The 24,187-nt window shown below is 44.8% G+C and overlaps 1 protein-coding gene across 1 annotated transcript in view; it reads left to right on the forward strand.

The window, feature by feature from the left end:
- The window catches only part of BMP7 (bone morphogenetic protein 7), a 50,395-nt gene extending 47,550 nt beyond the window's left edge, over positions 1 to 2,845 (forward strand). The window contains exon 7 of the mRNA XM_054845902.1: positions 1,011 to 2,845. Within this exon, the coding sequence (XP_054701877.1) occupies positions 1,011 to 1,160 (150 nt within the window). The 3' untranslated portion in view covers positions 1,161 to 2,845. The remainder of the gene's footprint in view (positions 1 to 1,010) is intronic.
- Positions 2,846 to 24,187: the final 21,342 nt, after the last annotated feature.

Here is a 24,187-nt window from a genome sequence, read left to right on the forward strand (position 1 = left end):
TGGCACGGAAAGAGCAGGATGAGACACCCGTTATCAGCATCTCTTGGAAAAACTCTGCAAGGACCCGCCGTAGGCTGCCACCAAAAGCGGATTTGGGGGCAGACTAAGGAAGGGGTCAGTGAATCCCAAAATTACACAGCCCAGCTGCTCTGTGGGTGTATTTATTTTACGAAATTGTGCAAAGATGTCCAGATGGGAGCCCCAAGCTGGCGCGTCCTCACGACACAGCGCCTGTGCTCAGGGGGACCACTGACTGGGGGCCACCCAGCCCCAGCTGCGCCACCAAAGCCGATGCACCACAGCGCTTGGCATCGGCCAGGAGACGTGCTGGTCCCGAGTACCCTGGCTGTGCTGCACCCCCAGCCGACCTGCCTGGACACCCTCCTCTACGCAGCCCAGGCCCCTGCACCCATCTGCAGGGCACGAGGAGGGCACCCCACCTTTGCATCTACATCCTGTGCACATCTAAACATTGCAAAAAAAAAAAAGGAAACTAGAAAAATCTACATTTCCAAGGGAAGAAATATCTGCATGGTTTTCTCCTGGTAGATTGCTTTTTATTTGCTTTTTTCCTCCTCTCCTCGGAGGTCCTGCAGCAGGGAGCGCAGGGCACCCAGAGCCCTTGGCCCCAGCTGGGTCTCGGTGCTGCCAGCCGCAGGGACGGGACCCCTGCCCAGGGCGGGTGGGATTGCTCACAACCCCTCGCCCGCACGTCCTGCAGAGTTTATCGTAACTGGTGCACTTCCAGCAGAACGCTGACTGCTCTGACAAATGGGGATTTTCTAATGAAAACCTGCTTCACTGAAAGATTTCCAACTAGATCTGACTTGGGTGCGTGCGTCAGCCTCCGAACATGCAGGGGACATCTCAAGATGTTTGTACACAAAGCCAGGTGTTCGAAACATGTCCGAGTGAGTGTATGGGACAGACACAAGGTTGCCTGAGAAAGAAAAATATGGGGGAGGAGAGGGGAAAAGTAAATCTTAACATGCCTCTGCTTTCATTCCCAGGTTCACTTTATAAACCCAGAGACTGTGCCGAAACCCTGCTGTGCTCCTACACAACTCAATGCCATCTCAGTGCTCTATTTCGATGACAGTTCCAATGTTATCTTAAAAAAATACAGGAACATGGTGGTACGAGCATGTGGCTGTCATTAGATTTGTAGGAAAGAAAAAAAAGTTATTTGTAAAGAGTGGTTTTGTATGGCTATGTGGGGGAAGGGAAAAGGTTAGCACTCCAGCAATGCCTTTAAAAAAAAAAAAGAAAATCCCAAACAGTTTTTAGGACTGGGCTTCTGAAAGTTCAGACAATGGAACAGTTTCTGGATCTAAGTGGCATTTGAACACATTTTGTTTTAGTTTGTTATAGACAATGAGCTTGTAAACTGAAACAAGCCAGAGAAACCATTTAAAACCAAATCTGCCTACAAAATTGGCTCCTGCAATACATACTTTTACAAATGAGTCTTTCTGAAGATTGCAAACTCACCAGTGTTGATTGCGAGTTAAAAAGTAATAATCTATCCAAGGTGAGAATGTGCTGTGACTAATAAGCATGTGTAGTTCCTGTAACACAGTTTGCAATAAAATAAGTGAACAAAATATACCTGGAGTGAACAGGTATTTTGTTAGAGAATTATTACTTCCATTCCTCTGTTTGCTTCAATTTCATGAGCAAAAGCAAAGATTAATGACATGCAACTTGCAGTTTTAAACTATAGTAGCAAAAGCTGTATCTGGATTGACGCAAATTCAAAGGACAGATTGATTTAAGGAAAAAAAAAAAGAATTTTCTAATTGGCAGAAGATTGAGAGAATTGAAGAAAATTTCAAAGAGCACAACTTTTTGGGTATACTTTTTTCTGTCAACAGGGAAGGAGATTTCCTCTAGCAACTAGAAAGAATTTGAATTTGCTATAAACTCGAAACAGGAAAACAGCAGAATGTTAGCAAACAGGGATTCAACCTAACGTTTAGCTGGGGTATCCTAAGCAGTTATGGAGTCGCGAAAGCCAGCTAGAGAGTCCTGCTCCTGTCTGGGAAATGTCCGTTGACTTCCCTGACAGAACAGGTTCCAATGCTTTTTTGAAAACGCGGAGGCTCAGGCGCGGAAGGTGCCGCGAGCTGGGACGTACACCCAGAACCACACAGACTCAGCTAGAGACAAGCTAGGAAACCTTACTTCCCAGGGTCAGTGTTTATGACAAACCCCTGCTCCATTATTGGCTTCACCTTAAAAAATAATTTAAAAAAATCCCTTTCAAGAGCCACACCAACAAGCTGGAACCAGGAGCAAGAAAACGTCCCCTCAAGGCTTTTCTTTTTCCTTCTTTTAAAGTCACGGGTTACACAAACATCACACTTATGTAATTAAAACTCAATTAAAGTTGTTGTGAATAAGAATACAAAGTAGCAGTAACCAATCACAAACCAATTCAACACTTGGGCATACGTCGCGATTACAAAAGTAGGATTGGCATAAATTCCACCAGAGAGAGAAAAAAGAAAATTCTGTTCAGTAAAACACCAGGTCCTCAGCACACCCAGCTCTAAATCTCCAAACTTCAAAAACCTAAACCTCCAACAGATGGATCCAGAACATCATAAATCCCCGGAGATGGTTCTCTCTAGGCAGCGAGTGGACCGGGCGATGCAGCTGCAGCGGGAACGTGGCTCCGTGTCTCGCCTTAGAGAAGGGTTAGAGAAAGAAGATAAATGAGCGCAACCGCCCAATTCTGGAAATCACTCGCTGCTCTTCTTCCTTTAAGTCACAGATCAAATCCAGACCAGATGCCTCGCTTTACAAAGAATAAGCAAAGGAAGAAAAAAAAGTTACCATCTATGAAATAAACTGGAAACTTGTTTCTGATGGTCTAATCCTAATCTCCTTTAAGTCAACTGGTGTTTTCCCAGCCATTTTCCCAGTAGCAGGATTAGGCTCATGGGGAAGTGGAATTCTCTCTGCAAGATCAGTAGGCTTTGGACCAGGGCTTCGGCGAGCAGTTGCCACATTGCCAGACGTGCCCGGCTTCCGACCCAGGCGACTCAAAGGTCTGCAGGACCAGCCTGGCTACTGCCCCGAGGTGAGACTCTGAGCAGTTACAGACAGCCAAGCGGCAGGACAGCAGCCGAAGCCAAAAGACCGTCTCTCCCCGGAGCCTGCAGACGAGAGCATCTGCGATAAACGGCCAAAACTGCCCTCAGCGCATCTCTCATTTAGAGTGGGGTATTGAAGTCACAGCGATGGGAAACGTCTTTTGACATTGTCTATGTCTATAGACCAGCGCTTCTGTAAACCTCCTAAAGGAAGTTAAGGGGCTGCCTAGAAAGTTAAAAGCTAAATCGGGCCTAAACTTCCACTATTTAGTAGTCAAGGATTAGTGTTTCTTGCGGGTGTTTCAGTGTTGGTGGTCACTGCGTTGGTGTATTGCATTTTTAACTTGGACCACGGTATCTTGCTGTATAGGATTCATATATTAAATATTATGTGGGGATTGTTTCTGTTTGGTTTTCGTTTTTAAACATAATAACAGGATTTCTGTTGCTAGGCTCAACATCAGCTTCACTGTTTGTACATTTTTATGTAAATAGTTGTCACAAGCGGAAGAAGAATTATTTATTTCCATCTCTGAATTCCTTTTCAATCACATCCAGGAAAAATGATTCTCGGTTCCTAAACACATTTGTTTCCTTATTTAAGAAGATATTTATTAACAGTTGGCAAAAATGCATACACGTTTCTGGTTCTTTTCAGAGAGCAGTTGTCAGAAGCCTTTTGTACAAACTAGTAAAATAAATCATTGCAACTTTACAAAAGATATCCCAACAACATTGTGTATCCGTGTGGTTATTCTCCCTATATTCAAAGGGCCTTTTTGGCTGGGCAAATATTTCATCTTGAGTCTCTGTTTTCGTGTAGATCAATCTCTATGTACGGGTAAAATCAGCACATGTCGCTATTTGGTGCGACTCCTTCAGTCCAAATACAACAGAGAGGGAAGAATACAAAAAAATATGAATATGCTTTGCAGACTGCACTGCAAAGATCCATGATTGAATTATAGTGCAGCTGTCAGCAGCTGTTTCAAAGAAGCAGGGGGTAAATTAGTTCTGTTTACTGCTAACATAGTTCGGAGATTTAGTCATCCCAATAAAATTATAGAGGCACAAGAAAGGAAAAAAAGAAACTCCAAAGGAACATCAGCCAAGAAGCTGACATTTTCTAATTTAGATTGTTTTAGCATATTTCAGAGATGCTGCTGGCATGAGGTTTCCTACTGTGGATACCACACCGCATTGCTATGGAGGCAGCCGAAAAAAATAATGGTCTAAATCCTTGTATTAACTAAACATTGTATCTTCGGGGCATAACAGCATTTTTTGAGTCCTTGTTTACTTTGAACTGTGAGCAGAGTTGTGCCAGTTTATATAGATGCATTTGCTGATCCAGAGGCTTAAATCATCAGCATTTTGGAGTTAACTGCCATCTTTCACAAGCTATTACAAATTCATAAATAAATGTAGTTCATGATCTGAAGTCCAGCAAAGCCTCAGTGGAAAGACCTTTATTGACCTAAACTCAGGTTTTGTATGCTTAGACTAATTTTAGGAGGAGGACCTTCTGGTATTTCTCTGTGTGGTCCCAATTCTCTGCATTTAGACCCAGCGTAAGTCAGAGGTGATTCCAGCAAGGGGCGGAAAATTAAGAAAAAACACAACCAAGCCACCCACAACGAAACAAAAAAATAAACAAAAAACCCAACCAACAAAGAAAAAACAAACCAGAAAAATCATTTTGCTTTACAGTGCCAGTCTTGCAGCCAACAGAAGCTTTACCACTAACTTCAACACATCCAGCCTTATATCATGAAATATCGATTGGTTTCCAGCTCTGCTACAAACACACAACTCGCTGGATATGCTTCGTAGCAGTTTTCCCAGCCCGGGAGCCAAAACTCCGTTCCCGAGCTGGTTGCAGCCTCCCCTCGGTCCGTAGCGCTACTGTGGCTTTGTCTCCTCATCTACTGTTCTGGAAGAGGCGTTCCTGACCTGGATACGTCCGCTGCCATAAACTGGCAGGGCCGTAAAACTCGAGTGAACCAGCTTCGAAACGGCTAGATTTATCTGAGTAATGACATTTTAAAGCACGTTTAAAACATTTTATAGATCAGTTATTTTAACTTCCTTCCAGGCCAGACTTTGAGGATGTTATGTTTGCTTAATTGAGCTGTTTGAGATCTGTTCCAGTACTGACAATAGGATCCTTTTGTCCCTACGCAGGAAACTTCCTCCGTTGCTGCCAACGTTCATCTAATAAAAGATAATTATTTAAGTAAACCTCAGTGTAATTTTAAGATTTCTGATTTTTATGGAAGTGTCAGCTGTAAAGCCTAAAACCAGAGAGGGAGAGCAGAGCTCGCACCAGCGCGGCTCAGCAGCGGTGCCAAGGACCGCGGGATTTCCTCTGCTGCCCCGTTCAATCCTTTCAGCTCTGCCTGCGACGGGAACAGATGCTTCTGGATAAGTAAAACCAAAAAAACCTCATCTTCAGAGTTTTTGGATCCTCTGTTTTTCCATCCAAATACCCTGCTTGCTGACTTCCATTGCTGCCACAAACACGTTATTCTCTGCGCTCAGCCGTTCCTTTGGAAAGAAGTTTTGCCCAATTAAGCTAAAAGGAGCCTGTTTGATGTTTTCATTTATCAGGTAATGATTGACAAGACCTCGAGGCAAAAACTAGGAGCATTTTATACCACAGTCATTCATTACCCCAAGTACAGAAGCAACACGAATGGGTTATTATGGCCACTTTGAGTTACTCTGTTTTAAATAAAAAAAAAAAAAATCTATTCTCTTTTTCTGCTTAATGCAGTAGAATTTTTATTCCTAAACTGGCAGCTAAGAAAGATCAGAAGTTTTGGATAACACATGTTTAATGCATCAATTTGTTTCCTAGCATACACACTGGTTTTCCTAGGCTCTGTTTGCTGACCAGGCAGTAGGAGCAGACTTTTTTTTATTTTAATATTTTGAGAGTTATTTTGATATGGTGAGGTTTGCCACTTTGGGACAAATCTGCTGTTTTCTCCAATTAATAGAATCCTGATGTTTGAATTAATTCCATAAATGAAGACAGCACAATCTTTAGACAGCTTGGGTTTCATTTTAAAGGAAAACAGGACAAGTCATAGCCAGATTCATCAACTTCACTTTTTTTTTTTCCCCATCAGGGAGAAGTACTGGAGAAACTAGGGGAGAAAAGGGGGCTACAGTCCCACAAACCCTCAGAAAGGTAGCTTGGCACTTGCAGGCACGGTTAAGCATTTAACCGTTTGCAGGGTAAGGCTCTACATGGGGCTGCTCGAATTAACCTCACCCTCAAAGAATTGGCTTGCTTGTCTGCAATAAAACCCAATCCCAGGCCAGTCAGCAGTAATTTGGGGAATGGAGCGTTTGTGTCTGGAATTGGGAGGGGGCGAGTAGCTGTATTCACTGCAACGTCCATGGGCTTGCCCGTAATTAAAAACACGCACTCACCCTTTCTGAAGGGGAAGCTGCAGCAGCTCCCGAGTTAGCTGCGCTGCCGCTAACTTTGGGCTAATGGTCTTATTTTAAGCAGCTCTTCAGAAAAAGGGGGAGCTGCCAGGATCTCAGCAGATCTGTTGTGCTTCAGCACGTCAGCACCTGTAGCTCAAGCTCAGGACTTCAGGTTCACGCCAGATTTCCAAAGCGGCGCATACAGGTTTGGGATGTCACCGTGGTTGTGGGGTACAGAGAGCCCCACAGAGGCATTGGGAACCTTTCAAACTGGCTCCCCACCACCGCGTGATCCCTCTGCTAAGGTCTAGAGCAGGCAATGGCCCCGGTAGTGGCCAGACACTAATGGTGACACCAGCAAGGTGACCTTTGGCTTGGCTAATGAAGGCAAACTGTTGCAGGCTGCTGGATTTATTCCTGCGTTATTTGTTGCTGCTGTGTCAGGTGCTTCATAAAATATGTGGAAGCAGAGACATTCAGTGTCTGGATTCAGTTATGAAGGGTCAGAGCTCAAAGATATCATTTCTCAGGTCCCAACAATTTAAGCCATTTTGTTCAGCGTTTATAACAAGCTGTAGACAAGAGCAGAGAGGTCGATGGCTCCACATCTGTCTGTCTTAGGCAGAGGTACTAGTCAGCCTCTTCAAAAAAAAAAAAAAAAGAGATATTTGGGCAATTGCTTAATGAGAACAAATTCCTCATTTTAGCTTCTTTCTTTGACTATATACTAAGCATACAAGAAAGGAGCACAAACCAGATACTCAGCTGTTCCAAAACTGACACATGAAAAGCTTTGCTGATTTGTTTATTCATTTCTCAGAGATCTACTGAGCTATATTTGGCTCCTGAAGCTAGAATCTAGCTCTTAAATCCACTGAATCGAGGAGTTCTTCCTTAACAGGGAGTGACCTGGCTGGACTGCAGTTTTAAGACTTTAATTACTCCCAGGACATATTTAATGAAACCTTAGGGCTAAATTTTGGAGTGGACAGCAAGCAGAGTTAGGGTCAGGCATTTGTGAGAAGAAAGCGTGCAGCTACTCGCTTTGCAACTGGACAGCCAGATGTTGAAATCCATCTTGCAGCGTTCCACTGGAAACCCGGCCAGTGGTTTTGGGGAGAAGGAACATGACACTCACAGAGGTTGGGCCACCATTGACTTGGAGCAACTTTAATCAAGAGATCTTTTTTCCTAACAGCAGGGCAGACTTTTTTTTTTTCTCCTTTTTTAAATTAGAGAAATGCACAAGTGAGTCCAAGTTCAGCCCATCAGTTGTTTTGGTTTCACATGACTACTGAGAAATCAACTGTAAAAGCTGGTGCAGTTATATACACACATACCATGCACAGAACGTGAACTATAAATACTGGCAGGGAGTCTGGTTTAAGAAGCTGCAGTTAACATTGTGTCAGAACAGCCCTTGGAACCCCCATTTCCAGAGATTTATATTGCAGGGGGTGGGGAGGGAATAAATCCGATTTTACTGGAACATTGCCTACAACTTCTCAGCCATAAAGCCTTTATTTATGGCTGTTACACAGCATGAAGGATTCAATTTGTCCTTTGTTATGAATTTCAGTGGATCATGTAACTGTTTATTTCCAGATATTTAAAAAAAGTTTGGTATTTTTGGTTTGCAGGAAAAAACAAACCTCTCCATAGTCCATACTAGTGGGGATGTGCTTAGACCACACTTGATACAGACAGCACCGTGGGGTCCCGAAGTCCTGCGGTTTCTTGCATTGGGTCCACAGAAAAGGATGAGACGAAGCAGTAAAGGGCTTTCATGAGGCTGGTGGGAATGAAATCTAGGCTGAGGTATCATCCCCCACCATCTCAGTCCTGATCTTGCAACCGTTTCAGTCTCTAGTCGGGAACGGCAGCCAGCTCTCTCCCAGAGCTGCTGGAGGGACTTCCGCTCAGAAGCAATAGCTCCAGCTTCACAGGAGTAGGTGGAAAAGCATAACCAATTCACAGCACAAACTGTATCAACTCTTCCCAGCTTCGAGAGACTTCCTGCTTCTAGTAGCAGCTGAGAACAACATGCTCAATAAAAAGAAATATCACAACCAGAGAGAGACGTGCGTCTTTGGTGACGCACCGCACTTTGCGGCCCGATTCCTCTGCAGTGGCAATGTGGATTCACAACGACAATCCTATTAATTAGCACTTGCAAAGCACTCTCTCTTCAAAGGTTTGTTGTTTTTTTTTTTAAATTGGTATTAGTTAAAAAGGAAGACGACAGTATTTTGCATTCATTTATTTCACATTTCTCATCTGGCTCAAGAACAAGCCTTGGGAAGCCTGCTGTTTGGGCAAGAGGTAACAGCCTCAAGTTAAAAGAGATGGAGGCTCCTTCCTGGGAGATGTGGGAGACTGACAGCAAATTAAACCCGCAGGTCAAATATTATGTTCTCCAGATGGGAGTGACAGTCTTTGAGGAAGCAGATCTGGTTTTCTGATGCAGCACCTCTCAGAAAATGAAAAGAAAAACATCTCTGCCGACACTGCAGGATACTGGAGTTGCTTTTGCTTCATTTCCAGACCATGTGTCAGACATACTCTGATGTCTCCTCAGATGTGTCCTCCTTCCCTTTATGAAAAGGGGTAGAAGACCAAGGAAGTATCTAGTCCATGATTCACCTACCTCCTCTCAAAAGATGCTCAGCAAATGGAGAGCTGGAACAGATCATGAGGATTGTCATTATCTAGGTCAGTCCCTGGCTGATCAGTCAAACACAGGATCGATATTCAGTTTGTAAGAGCGTGGCACAGATATTCTGCAGCCCCTTACCACACTGCGAGTAAGACACAACATCCATCTTCCGCAGATACACCAGGACAAATTAAAAACCTTCAGTGCAAGCTACGAGAGAACTGCATAAACTCCAGGCTTTCAAGACGACTCCTGGGATGGTGATGTGCCCACAGCAGGAACACTTCCTGGACAAAGACAGGAGCATAGCACCCTGCATCTGGTGGCAGAATGCCCTCCCCCTCCTTTATTACAAGGGCAACTGTTTTTCAAGTAGGGCTCTGAGGCCGAAGGTAATACTTCCTATTTCTCATTAACAAAGTAAGCATTAATGAGCTTTGCTGTTCCCACTGCTTCTTGATGGCAGCAGGGCATAGTTCTCTCATTTGTGGGAAAAGCAGTAAACTTGACCACAGGCTACCGAGCCTTGAAGGCCCTTAATAGAACTGTGATGGCATCAAGGGTCATGCTGTTAGAGAATAAGTCTTGCAATGTCGTTTAGAAGAGAGGGATTTCAGATGGCATGGAGGTCCGTTGGACACAAGCAAGGAAGGAGACATCCAAGACAGGTTGATGGGGAGCAACTGATCATACTGGATGGCTGCAGAAAAGAGGAGCAAACACTGGGGAGGCAGACACAGATGGTTCATTTAACACTTGCAAATGAGCTAGTTCCAACCCTTCTGATGTTTATTTTCCAGCACTAATTTCAAGCCATCATCCTGAACTGCCTGATTTTTTTCCAGCTCTTAGCCTGCTTTGGCAAGTCCTCACCACTGCTGTGCTTTGGATACCCTTGCAGCCGTATTAGAAACATGTAAACATATACGTACATGTGCGTACATACAATCAAGAAAAGCAAGGTAACTTGACTACTGCCCTAAGAACTGGGAAGCTGAACCCCCATCTAGGTTTGGAAGAGAACTTCTAAACCTACAATAGCTTCAAGTAAAGCCTAGAACTTAGAGGGAGGGATAAGAAAAAAAGGAATACGTAAACTGCCCTTTTGCCAGACAACAGATTTCTATGAATCAAATTGAGTATTTCTGCTGATGGGGCTAACCTCACCTTACACACAGTGCTTCTTTACATAGGGGTACAGGAACCACAAACAGAAGCAATTTGGCCCTCACTGGTGCTGCTGCCACCAGGGCTTGGCTGAGTCTGTTAAGGCTCCCTGGTTCTAGAGCCAGGTGACAACAATATTTCATTTGGTTTAGCTTCTGGAAAGGGGCAGAAACAACCCTATACATAGGTTACCACAAAGAAAACTGTTGATACCCAAATCTCTATGTAAATAGAGATTCTGAATTCAGCTAGATTTCAATGAGGTTTTATCGTGTTACAGGAAACACACGACTTGCCATACACACCATGGACATGAACACAGCATGTTACGTCCAGGATGTTCAACAGCTCTTTCCTGCAACCTTCAACACACTATGTGGTCACAGAATATCAGAGAGACTGCATTGACTACTACTGCTCAAGACTTCAAAAAGTGATTTTGGTTGATCTATTGTTGGTACGACAGTAGGGACCTCAAGGGTTTGTTCTAGGCTCAGGATCCCCCAGTTTTGGCAGCCTCTAGTTGACAACACATGGGTTAGTTGGACAGAGGCACAGCAAACCTTTCCACCTCTGTTCCCTGCCTCTGAAGGGTCTTGCCAGGGGTCACACACACATTAGCAGAAGAGTTTACATTTAATCAACATCCACACCCCCACCCTCCTCTACATATGAGGATCTTCTGAGGAAAATAATAGTTACTCTATCCATACACAAAAACATTGAGCTACAGCTCTTCCCTCTTCAGACAAATTAAGGAGAGAACTTTTCTGTGCAGTGATGACTGATAAACACCATGCCCTATACTTTAGGTCTTCATTGCTGATGCCTACCTTAATTGCTGCTTCCCGTTTGCTTTGGCCTCTTCTCAAAGCAAGCAGCACATAATTGCACACCAAGAGAGATGTCTGCCTCTGATCTGTCTGACCAGTTTCTCCCAGAAGTAATTTAGGAGCGTCTCTGTTGGTAGTAGACTTAACCAGCAGATGAGAGTAGCTTTGGGATTCGGCCATCTTCCCAAAACTGAAGGATTTTCCCTGTTCGATAGGATGTTGTCATATTTGGCTGCCAAAACTCCTTATTGTGCCGTGGGTTGTCGGCCAAAACAAAGCTCAACCGCTGCCTGCAGTTGTATTCGTTGGGGCCACCTCATCTTTGAGAGGAAACTGCCATCTCCCATCTCCGCTGTTAACTTGCGGGGAGCAGACACGAGCAACGCAGAGCTTGGTCAGGCATCACCAGCACATCCCTCTGGGGACAGCCCACCTCAGGCTGCACACCTCAGTGCCAACACCCAGGGTTTCTCACCTCCATCCAGGCTGCTTAGCTCGAGGGGAAGAAGTCCAGCATATTCACAATCACTCAACAATTTAAGGAGGAGACGCTGCTGGCGCACGCCCAAACCCCCAAAGCTGCCCAGCAATACAACCAGCCGGCGCACGCAGCAGCCTGCCAAGCTCACCCCTCTGCCCCCTCCATTTTCTTCCCCCGCGTACTTGATTGCATTAACACGAAGAGCAACATCAGAAAGTTTGCGGCGATGGGACTGGAATTTCTCAGTCGAGTTTATTTTAACACATCTAGAATACTAGATATCCACTGAGCTATATATAGAGATAGAGCTGCAGCTCTAAAAAAGAGAAAAGCGGCCCTATACTTCTGAAAGCCACAAGGCCATGAAGATAGATTATCTGAATTACTGTCATTACTGAAATTGCTAGCTAAAGAAGAAACTTCCAAGCACCACGCGTTGCTCTAGCAGTTTGACTATAGGAACCACTGTAATTACGAAGTATTTTAAATGACGCCAGTACAAACAAGATCTGGAAATGGAAAATACCGTGCTAGTCACTGCATCTGGAAATTAATGGTTGGCTTGGAAATGCATGGAACTGGTTACTCATGCTGAGCAGCGGGCACGGTGAAGTCATGTCCACCACGGCTCCTGACTACCTTTGACTACAGGCAAAGGTTATTTCCACAGTCTCACCCACAGTTCTGGCAGCCTCCAAATCCAAGTCCTGCTCCTCCTGTTATGGGAATCTCAGCTCACAACATCCCCGAGTGCCAAGAAAGGTGCGACATGCAAAGGCTAAGGGGCAACACAAGCCACATCAGCCCTGCTCCAGCTGCTAAGTAAGTGCCCTTCACTCTGTTGGATAGCATGCCCAGAGATGTAGTAAAATCCTTGTAAGGACCTATGCTTGGACTCATGGTGACCCACACTCAGAGATCATCCCACAGAATATTTTTCATCCCCTCCAAAAGCTTTGAGGATGTGGAGCTATTTTCCTACTGAAAATACATACATCCAACAGGTTCTTTTGATCCCTGCAGGAAGCCCAAAAATTAAACGTTGCCAAAACCACTCATCTCGAGTGAGTGCCGTCAGTCTCTTTTGCAAGACCAAAGCAACATTTAAGTAATGCACAAAGAGGCATGTTAGTGAGTCTATTTGGAATAACAAGTTTTAAGAACTTCTTACTAAAAACTTTGAGAAGAGTTTCTAATCAGCTAATTTCCATTAAAAAAGGGGGGAGGGGGGGGAATAATCTTTACAGTAACTTCCAGATTCAGCGTAGACGCCCCAGGTTTAACAGGCAAGAATAGCATTTCTCCCCAGTCTCCATAAGAGGAAACAGCGGTGGGTATACAGCAGAGAGACACAAAGCAGAAAGTTCATCCATTTGCATCACACCTAGCATGCTACAGCCCCAAGACACAAGCAAAGAGCTTCCTTCCCCACACGGCCGTCCCACCTGCAGGTGCGCACACCAACAAGACTATCTCGCCTTTATGGGCTGCGCTGCTTTGTTGTGCAACATCCTGAGGACTAATCTCCAAACGCGATCAGCCTGGAGAGTGGCTGCCCTTATCTATTGCAGAGCAGCTGTTCTGGACTTCTGTCTACAAGATCAAAGCAAAGCTTATTCCAATAAGCCAGCATTACTCAGAAAGCTGGAATCAGCTGGTTCTGGGATAAAGCTCACCATGTCCCACCCAGGGTTGGGGCTCAGACCAGCAGTATCGCTCCAGCCAGAACCACAGGCTGAGCTCTGCTGTCCTGAGGACAGGACCAAATCAGCTTTCAAAGGCAGACCATCAGTTCCTACTCCTGTCTCTGCACCCTCTGTGCCAAGCAGTGCTTTTGGTCCCCTACACGGATGATGCAACGCCCGCTCTTCCTTAGAGGAAAAGCTCATGCTACAGCAACAAAATTCAAGAATTCAGGATTATTTTGTCTGCAGGGTGGGAAGAGCTTGCAGGAACCTTCCCCCTCCTCTGTGTTGTACTCAACCCTGGCAGTGAGTAGAACAGAGAACGCAGCAGCAGAACAAGGCACAAAACATACAGCCAGCAGATGGATTTTGCTAGACACAGCAACAGAGACAACTGCCTGACATGCCTCTGTACATAACCAGCCCCAATCCTGGTCACAGCCAAGAAGATGGTGAAGCCAGAGCAAATCAAGCGCTTGAGTAATAGGTAAAATAACATTACTCTAAAGACACTCCACAAAACCACCTCTTACAGGATTCACACAGCATTTTAAGCCACAGCAATTGACTCCAACATCCCAGCACCTCTGCTTCTAGACTGATAACCAGGCTGGCTAAAGACCAACAGATAGAGGTGGAAGTGGCCATTCATCTGCTATGTCCCACACAGGGTGGCACCTCCACCCAAGACTGGGCTCCCCCAGACCCTACTTCTGGCTACTCCGGCTATACCCCCACATCAACCACACTGCCATATTTCTCAGCCATTCCCAACTACTATACCATTTTATTTAGAATTATGAAAGATAAAGCTTACCTTTCCAGTACCAGATGCCACCATTTTCATTTCCCCCACAAAAAGTCTTCTCAAGAGGAGCAGGCTGCAAGACCAAGATAGCACCAGCTCTTTGTCCTTCAAGGGAGAGGAGAGCTCACATCTTCCTGAAGTTACCAAAGCACCAGAGGCCATCAGACTCTTCACCTCCTCATGACAAACCCTACCCTCTCTAACTAGACCTCCAGCACCAAGCTCTCAGCCCAACTTCTCAGTGACTGGCTTAAAGTCCTGTAACTCAGCCCTTTTCTGGGACCTTCTGATTTTCACCTCATTTGGTGATAATTTACCCATCAGGTTTTCTCAATCACAAGGCATCACTTCCTCTCCCCCAGGTGGTATAGCTTAAGTATGGAGGGGCCTATATCTGTCCTTCTCACAGGCTCCAACCCCAAAGAGCTCACTAATGAAGCAATCATCCATTTACTAAGTGCATGCTGGTGTTCACCTCCACCTAATTGTATTGTGTCATTACACAACCTTTCACAGACTCCTTTGCTGGCCACAAGAAGCCACCCGTGTGCCTGGCCCTACTGTGGAGGGACTTTCTGCCCTACATCCCTGTGGGGATGGGCAGGAACCTGCCCCTGTCCTGCCTTCCTCTCCCTGGGGGCTCTTGCAGCCAGCCCTGCTGTGTCACCAGCAAGGTGACATGCCTCGGGGGCTTGGGCTGCTTTTGCATGGTGTTTCTAGTGAAATCACTGGTTCCCTGGAAAGCCTGGTGTAAAAAAGGTAGATTTTTCACATCTCATGGCTGCTTTGTAATAAGGATTGCTCCCAAGATAGTCCTCTCCCAAGCTTGTCTAGAAGGTTGGGGGACCGCACATCTGCAGCGGGGTAGGGAGCCCTGCCCACGCGTGTGGGCGTGTGTGCGCGGTCTCAGATGCCCAAGGCTGCACACAAGGAGGTTTGGTGGAGGCACAGAAACCTTTTTCCCCTCACGCGTTATTTGATAAAGCAATCGCAGGCTGTGCTATCTTTCCCCCAGTCCTGTATCAGCCTCCCAAGCACTTCCGCGTCTGCCTCTAGAGCCATAGCTCGTATGATCAGCATCGCTTTAATGTGGTCTTTGTTACTTTTGCATCTGGGTTCCACATTTAGGCGTTCAGCGCTTGGCGGTGCAGCAGGGATGGAGTGACAGCGGGCTGAACCGCTTAACCGGTTGTTTACCAATTCCCTGTTTTCTGCATGTGGCTTCTCCTCCGGTTTCAATGGATAGGCAGTGCTTCCCACGGCCTCGCAAGGCTGTGTTTTAACAGTGAGTTTGTGAGGCTAAGCACCGTGTTAAACCACACAATGTCTTAACTCAGCTCTTACTATATCTTAAATGATTAACACAACGGAGTATTGCAGAGCCTACTAGAGAAAAAGTTCATATATTGAACTTTGATACTTGGTACGCTCGCTTCTGTGCTTTAAACAGGACGAAAGTCGGTATGATATGGAAGAAGTTGGATCTGGGGTCTTGATCTCTGTTTCTCATCATTCTCTGCATAACTTTGGGCAGGAGGCATCACCCACCAGTGCCTCAGTTTCCCCATCTGTAAAATTTTTATTTTGCAAAAGTTTTATTTTGCAAAAGTTTTATTTTGCAGATGTGGCAGAATTTTTAAAGGAACAGATATGATGAGACGGGCTGTAAAGCATGCGGAGCCCTGGCACTGCACGCAGGAGGGCACAGTTTACGCCAAGGAGCCTGGCGAGGTGTAATCACACCCCGTGAGCAGGTCCTGCCCAGTCCAGTGTCCCAGACCAGTAACCGGGTAGCCTGGGATGGGTCACTTCCAAACCAGTAACAACTGGGAAAATTCATAGCAAGTCAAAAATGGGAAAGTGTTTGGTCACCATCCACCTGTCCTCACAGAGGCGATGGAATCGTTTTCTCTCTGCTACTTGGTCGAATGGAAATTTTACCCTCCCCAGATATTTGTGATGCGTCACATCTCACAGCCTGGCGTACAGGCAGATCTGCCAGCTGAGGATTTTATAGTCCCATTAGGGAGAAGAAGGGAGTGAGCTGATCCCATGGCTATGGAGAAATAATTGAAAGGGTTTGTTGGGTAAGATTCAGAAAACAAAAAACTGGACATGGCTGAGCATCTTAATTGAAATATTTTTCAGATTTTTCAATTTTATCAACAATTTTCTTTTTCTCTACTGAAAAACACGTCTGAAATTAAAGCAATTCTATGAAAAAAGGTGTTGTATAAATAAAGTACAGATGTCAGACTTGGGGAAGAATTATTTTAGGTTTAAACTTTTGTCAAACTTCAAAGGAAAGCTGCGTGAAGAATCTTTAAAAACATACTCATTCTTATCAGAATTTTATGTTAAAATGTAGTTGCCATTTTCATTCTGTTCTCCATAAAAAAGCAAATTTGAGCTTTCCTGGACCTGCAGTTTCCAGAAGCCGGGTTTAAGCACAGGCTTAAGACAGTTCCCTCGGGCGGATGGCAGGGTGGCTGCTTGCAGGAGGGAGCGGCGGTGGCCAGACCTGCCGATGCAAAAGCCAACACAGCAGCTATTCAAACTCGTGTCAGTTCGAAAACCTGACTTTGGGACGGAAGAAGATTTTTGGCTCACTCCTTAACTGTTTAAGGGATGCGTTCGTCCATGGGAAACAGTGGTTCTGCATGGGTCAGCGAACAGGGGTGTCCCTGCCAGCTGCAACGGATGGGGCTGGAGCGCCTGAAGCAGAGCCCAGAAAACGAAGAACAAAGAGGGCTAAAGAGACTGTCGAGCGGTGCTGGGGAGATCTGAGGATCCAGGGGGGCTTCTCTGTCACTCCTTCTTGTATTTGCACAACAGCGATCCGGGACAGACCTAAGTCATCCGCATGGTTTGCCACTGCCTCGTGCGCGCTCCTGAGTTCACATTTCTCAAAGAAAGTTGACGCTACTTTGAAAGCTTGTCTTGTTTTCTCTAATTCAATCCGGAAAACATTCGTATTAATACCAACAGATACCGCCCACACACAAATCAGAAAAATTAAAGGGCATTGCAAAAGTGACTGTTTCCAGTGGTCAGATTAGCTGCAGACGGAAGCAATTCGAGATGCATTAAAACTAAGAGGCTGTAATTGTCCAGAGGCATTGTCTCGCAGTGCAACACTTCTCTTTGGCTCTTCAGAGACGTTTCTTGGAATTTTTTCAATCGCTCTTCTGCTTGAAATATATGCTACATTTCAGATTTTTCCTTCCCGTGTCACAAGAGAATGAGCTAAAAGTTCATCAACAGCCTATGGCAACATCTCAGTGGAGAAAGTTGAAGCCATTTCTTAATGCCATTTCTTATTAGCTATCATTATTGTGTAAATGTTGCGAGTACAAGAGCGCAGGAGGTCTGCTGTTAATCATTACGAACCTTGGTTTCTCCCTGCCTAGCAGTTAAACCTTCAGAATCGTTTCATTTCTTTAAAATATACAGAAAACTGGCTTCTCCCAGACCCTTGGGTGTTCTGGTGAATAATACCGTGAACTTAGTTCTCAACCAGCTTGCTTTAGTTAGTTAGTTAGTTGGATCTTCTATTTAAAGATAAGTTCCCTCCCACCCTTCTGCAATCTGGTTATGATTACTGGTTACTGCCACCCGCAGACTGATAAACTTATAACAGCTGCATTGCAGGAAATCACCTCCAATTCAACCCTGATGTTGTATGGATGTCTTTAGTTAGCTTAAATAGGCTTTTAACATTCATTTTTTTGTGTGCAAAACACCTATCATTAATTTTGACTCGAGAGATCAAACAGTTAACAATGTGTTGATCCTAGCTTACTTTCAAGTGATGTATTGTATCATTTCTGAGAGTTATGAGGGGTTGATATTTTCTTTTACTAATGCATCAAAGTCGATAAGTGAACGGGGCAAACCCGCGTCCTGGGAAAGGAAGCTATTAACAGCTCCGCTCGGAAGGTTCTGAGGGCCACATTGCGTCATAGCTCTTGAGTTTATTGAATGTTAACTCTTTTTTTTTTTTTTCCTTAACCAAAGGAAATGAGTTTCTATAATCCTCTGCTTTGAGCTGCATCCTCAGTGGGGTAATGAAAAATGACCTACGCCATTTGATAGCACACTACTTTGCACACAATAGATCTTCACAAGAGCAAGCACAATGCGACCCCGGCTTTTTCTTTTTCTTCTTGTTGAAACGCACAATGAATTTATTTATTGCTGATCTAAAAGGCACTAGAACAGAACGGGCACAGCAGGGGAATTGCCCGAGTTTAACTTGGCATGGTAAGAAAGCAGTCCCAGAGAAAATGACCAATGTTCAGACCTGGGAGAGCAGAACATTTTTATAAGGAGGATCTCGAAACGGTGGGTTCACGCACACGCAGAGAGCAAGGCAAATTGGTTCCAAGAACAAGGCATCTGCTTCCTTGAAAAGTTTTTTTTTTTTGGCAGAATTTGTATGCGAGTTGGGCATGTTGAGTGATTTATGGGGCCATTAAACATACACTAAATCAATCTCTATTAGGGGGGAAAAAAAAAAAAAAGCGCCATGTACTTAAAAAAGGCCCTCGAGCTAGGTTTCTGAACCCAAGGTCTGATGTTGCAAGGCAAAATGGTCATTGGTAATTTGGAGATGTAACATGAACTCAGTCAGTCAATTTGGATATGATAGTTTTTAAATGTTCCATGAATCTAGCAAAATGTGTATCCAATTAACTACTACTAAAGGACCTTATTTATAAAATAATACTTTTGTGGTCAGGTTGCACTTTTTCCATTCATTTCTGTACACAGTTCAGGTTGCAGATTGTGTGCGTATGATTAATAAAGACAAACATCCGTTTTGTGCTGGCTGCTATTGGCACTGCGGTACGGGGCTGGGCAGCAGGACTGCGAAAAGCAGTTTTGTCCCCACTGTCACAGTATTAGGCTGGGAACGGAGGTAGGAGAAGGGTTTCCTGCTGGAACTAAGCAACGAGAATTAAAGTAAGAGGTTGTCCTTTAATGAGGGATCTCTCCAAGGGGAAGATACGAGTGATGGAAACATTGAGTTGGCAAAAACCTCAACTATTTACTTAGTGCTGTTTTGGAGCTGAAGAAGTTGGTAGGTGGTACAAACGCGTCCTTCAGTCCATAGGAAAAACATCCTCCTTTGAAAACATATCTGAGTTATTTAAAGGGTATGTGCAAAATGTATGCATCCCAAAACAGACCCTTTTCCAATGTAATTTCATTTTAAGCCCATGCAGTGGGCTGGCATTCACAAATTCTGGCAAAAAGAGGTTTTATGAACTCCCCTATGAATTGCCTATGCAAACAAGCATAACATTCAAATGGAAACGGGCCAAAGGTATTTTGTGAATAGAGCATTAAGATATTTTCTTCTTGACATGATTAGCGATGGAAAATCTGTAGCAAAGCCCTACAGCTTGTCAGAGAAAACTCTCACTTGTATGTGTATGTACACACACACGTAAGTACACGAGAGAGTGACATGTAAAGTTTCTGACACACGACAAGATGAGATGGCGGAAACTGAGGAATGCTTTGTGAATCCAAGAGCTTTTCGCACCCAAGTTCAGCTTTTTATTTCCAGCTTTTCTCCGGTATTGTTTTCAGTACATTTTTTTTTTCTGATTTCAAACCAAAAATATTCTAAGTGCAAAATGTCTGAGTTTCAAAAATGGAAAAACAACTTAAAAAAAAGAAAAAGAAACAAAACAAAGTGCTTCGTAAAAACCGAGAAAGAAAAGGCAAAGGAGTGAGATTGTAACAGAAGCTGACCTGGAGAGAAGAGAGGACATGTAAGCGATGAGGTATCTTTGCCTTGCACAAGAGCCTGTCCCTCCACAAGAAACCCTTGAGCTCCACCACAGCCCGTCACCTCCTGCGGCACAGGGATCATCTAGGGAGGTGTCTGGAGCAGAGAATTCATTTTAGGTGGAATAGAAGCAATGGGATTTCAGTTTTGGATCCCACTCTCATGGCTATAGGATTCAAGAGTAGTGACAGCTGAAGACACAATTAATGTAACAAGTCTAAACAGGTAATTACTTTGGCAATACAGCCTAATTACAAGGAAAAAAGTCAACACTGGATTTCTCCTGAGTACAGGCAGATAATACAGACTGTTTTCTAGTATTTTGACAATCAACTGCATGCTCATGAGGTTCACATTGCCAGAAAATACTTTCTGGGAGAGGTAGATCTTCTCCAGTGGTTTCTCTCTACAGACCAGTAAAACTGCAACACCACTGAGATTTGATAAAAAAGACATCAGAGACACGTTAGTGGATCACAGGGATGTGCAAGAGGGTGCTCCTAAAACTGCAGCTGACAAGTTTGCAGCAGCAGATAAAGAGCGGTGGAAACAGAAATGGGGCTAGCCACAGGAGACAACTTGAGGTTGAGAGGTGTCTTGACGAAATCTAGAAAAAAACACCAACCGTGTAGGCACTTCCCAGAGCTGAATTAGAAATTCAGCTGAATTACAGAGCAAATTAGATTGGGTCTTCTCAAAAATGCAAATGATTTTCTCAGGATGCCAGCCCTCCCCTCCCCTCGTTTCAGCTGGATGCTGACCTGCACCCTTCCCTACTCTCTAGCCAGTCTCCCTGGGACCGGGGGGGCCGTTGCTGGAGCGAGGAGAACGGGGGTGCCAGGATCTGCTTTGCCTTGCCGAGCAGTCACACACCGACAACGGGAAGGACAGTGCTGCGTGCCCTTGGCTCACCACCAGCAGGACCTCCTGCGCAAGCTAATGCTCATTAGAGCGAGCAGAGCCTGCACGCATTACCCCGGGAGCCTTTGCTATTTAGAGGGAATTGAAAATAATTGAAAAGAAGACACTTGTCTGGAAAGTGTTCCTTGTCAGCTTCGCTTCCTATGTGAACGAGGCTCCGGGGAATATGTCACGCACATATGCCTCTGTCTTCCCAAGACCTCTTAACTTTTCAACCCGCTGGTTATGTGTAACCACATTCGATAGCAGGGATTTTCAAGCGCTGAACGAGAGAGGTGCTGTTGGTGAAACACCCCGGGGTGCTCCTCGCTTGCTGGCCACCAGCATCGCCTGTGGGAGAGCGTCCTTAAGGACACTGCACGCCAGGCGGGCGTTCTCAGAGCACACAAAAGCCCAGGAGAGGTGAAAAGCCCTTGGCCCAGGGACATGGGGGCAACATCTACAGCTGCAGGGTCCCTTTGCACCCCAGCTTTGCTGCCACTGCAGTTCAGGCTATCCCAGGATTTCCACCAAGCCACAATTTCTGTCTTCTGCTTGCACAGCTGGTGAAATATCCAGAACCTGCCTCGCACATCCTCCTTGGCTTTTCTCCTCTTTTTCATTTGCATTAAAAAACAAAACAAAGCCAGAAAAACCCCCAAACAAACCCCTTTTCTTTCTTTCACTGCAAATGGAAAACCAAAATAAACAGAGAAGCAACTGCCTTCCCTCCTCAAACCCTCCAGGCAGCTTGGAGGTAGAATGCCCTTTCTAATTTCATTGACAGTGCCGTTGATATATAGGGTAATTTTATCTTAACAACCTGTAACAAAGGATAAGACAGTAGTCGTCTTACATTCCAGACAGTAGGAGATGTTTACTCATTCTCCCAGCAGACTCTCTCATCGTTCATCTAGACTTTATTAGGATGCCAGGAAATGGGAAACCTATAATTTAAAGAAATGTATTACACAGGGAAACTTCTGTTTGGTAAATAAAAGCTAGCTGAGGATCTGAGGTTAATTTGCTTTTTAAAAAAATATTCTCACCAGTTTTCTTATTCCTTCCCAAAACTTTACCTCGGGTTAAACCTTTTACAGAGTGCGATATTGAGGAAAAACATCACTGGACACCTCAAGAAGGACGGGGATGTGCCCCCCCCAACCCCAGGACCGGGCACGTGCCCCTGCTCTGGGGCTCTGTGCTAGCCAGTTCACAGGCTGTGCTCGCAGCAGCCTTCTGAGCATGAGCGTGTGTCTGTTGGCAGGGATTTTTTTTTGTCTTTATCTTTAGAGGTATCACATTGTCCGGGATAGAACATGCTCTGAGCAATCTTCTTTCCAGGGGCCGAGAGGAGGGGAACAGAGAAGAAAGCACATATTTTGTGGCAAACATTCTTATGGGTTTTTGTTTCTTAAGCAAGTTTCACATGAGCATTTATTCCTGTTTACGTAGCTCGACATGAATGCCTGGCTTTGATTTGGGGACAAACTGCCCCATAAACTCATGAATGTCTGAATTTAACCTTCACCTTTCCCCCCCTAACCTTCACTCTTGCTTTTCCATTCGTAATTGGTGACATTCTCACAGCCAAATTTAATAAAATACGTGCTACTGAGAGTGAACTTGATTGTGAGCACAGACTGAGGCAGGGAGGGATGATGGGTGATGCTGGTCAGTGCAGGGGAGAAAAATTCCTTCTGAAATCAGGTGCTAGGACAGAATTTCTGCTGTTTAAGAGTAAGCTTCTCAGTGGCCAGAAAACCATTAGCAAATGGCTAAGTCTGGTCCCAGCTCTACCCATCAACCACAGCTTGGCTTCTCCCTCTGGCAAGTTAAACAAACACCCAAATTCATCAAAACCAAGTGCTTTAAGTGCCGTTGCTTACGCATCACGGTTCCTGTCTGTCACACCATCAATCCACGCTGATTGCAGGGTTGTTTCAAGAGACGATCAGCATCTCCCTAGGCACAGCATGCTCATCCTGAAAGGAAGCAGTCACCAATTTTGGATATCCATCAAAGGAACATTTTTCCTTTAAGTTGTACTTCAGACTGTCTACCCTCCAGTTGTCAGCCAGGAGCATGGCTTTCTCTGGCATACTTCTGACAGCTGCCACTGCAGTTGTGTGGGCTGCATAGGCTTCACTTATGCTTAGATTTGGCCATGTGGTTTTGAGGCTTCTCACCCTACGGCAGTCTCCCAAAGAGCGTGGTCTTTGTCATCTTCCAAGTAGCCATTAAAACGAGAGTTGAAGTCAAGGTTATGTTGTACCACAAACCTTTGAAGAGCTTCTTTGCGTGCTATGTAAAGCAAACCCAAAAGACCACTGATGTACTTACTAGGTCAAATTCATCTCTGCTGTGAACTCCACCTAATCCAGTGGAGTGATTGGAGGGGTGAACGTGGTCAGCTCTGATTATTAAAGGATGGATAACGACCTCTCACATTTGGACAGATCTGATCATAGCTGTTAAACTGTTTGGCACAGGAGAAGAGACACTATTTTTTTTAATTTGCATTTATACATAAGGTCCACTTAGAGATGGACTGCACCAGTTGTGCTGTGCTGGAAGCAGTAATGGATGGAGGTAATTTATCCTGTGCATTTCTTCCCTGAAAGGAAATTTAGTTTTTAAATGCAGTCATCGTGGGGTAGGAAGAGAAGGAGGAGGTAACTGAGAGGATAAGAGGCATGACTTTAATGACAGGAAAAGAAAAATTTGTGAGCTCAAACTCATGCAGCTTCCAAATTCAAATAGATGTCACCATGGTGACAAAGCCTCAGACTTCATAAATTTTTTCCTTTTCCCATTTGTGGTGAGCTCTGGTACCCTGTTAAATACATCCAAAGCCTTTTAAAGAATCATTGGACGCATCTGATCAAGTGCAAGATTTCCTCATAATAACACTCATTAGATATGGGGAGAAACCGCGTCTCAAGCTGCCTTCCTGCCTCTGAACACTAAAGACATGAATTTTGGAGTTAAAATTCACTGTCTATATGAACCTCACTTGCATAAGTATGATTTCTAGCACAAGAATTCCAGCGGGGAAGCCTGTAGTAAGCACGTTAGGTTAATAATCCCCAAGATCCCGTTTGTCTCAAGGTCTGTGAATCCAAACTCGGTGACTTAGACACGTGTCTGTAACGAGTGCTTGATTTAATACCTTTCCAGTGATGAACTGGAACTCAAACAAGGCTGCTTGGGTTTGCATAGCCTCAAGCCATTAACCTTTGCAGACAGAGTTAACTGACGTACACACCTGCGTGCACACACACGTGTACTTACGCCTCCGTTGAAGCACATCCCAGT

Source organism: Grus americana, chromosome 17, assembly GCF_028858705.1.
Source record: "Grus americana isolate bGruAme1 chromosome 17, bGruAme1.mat, whole genome shotgun sequence".
NCBI lineage: Eukaryota > Metazoa > Chordata > Aves > Gruiformes > Gruidae > Grus > Grus americana.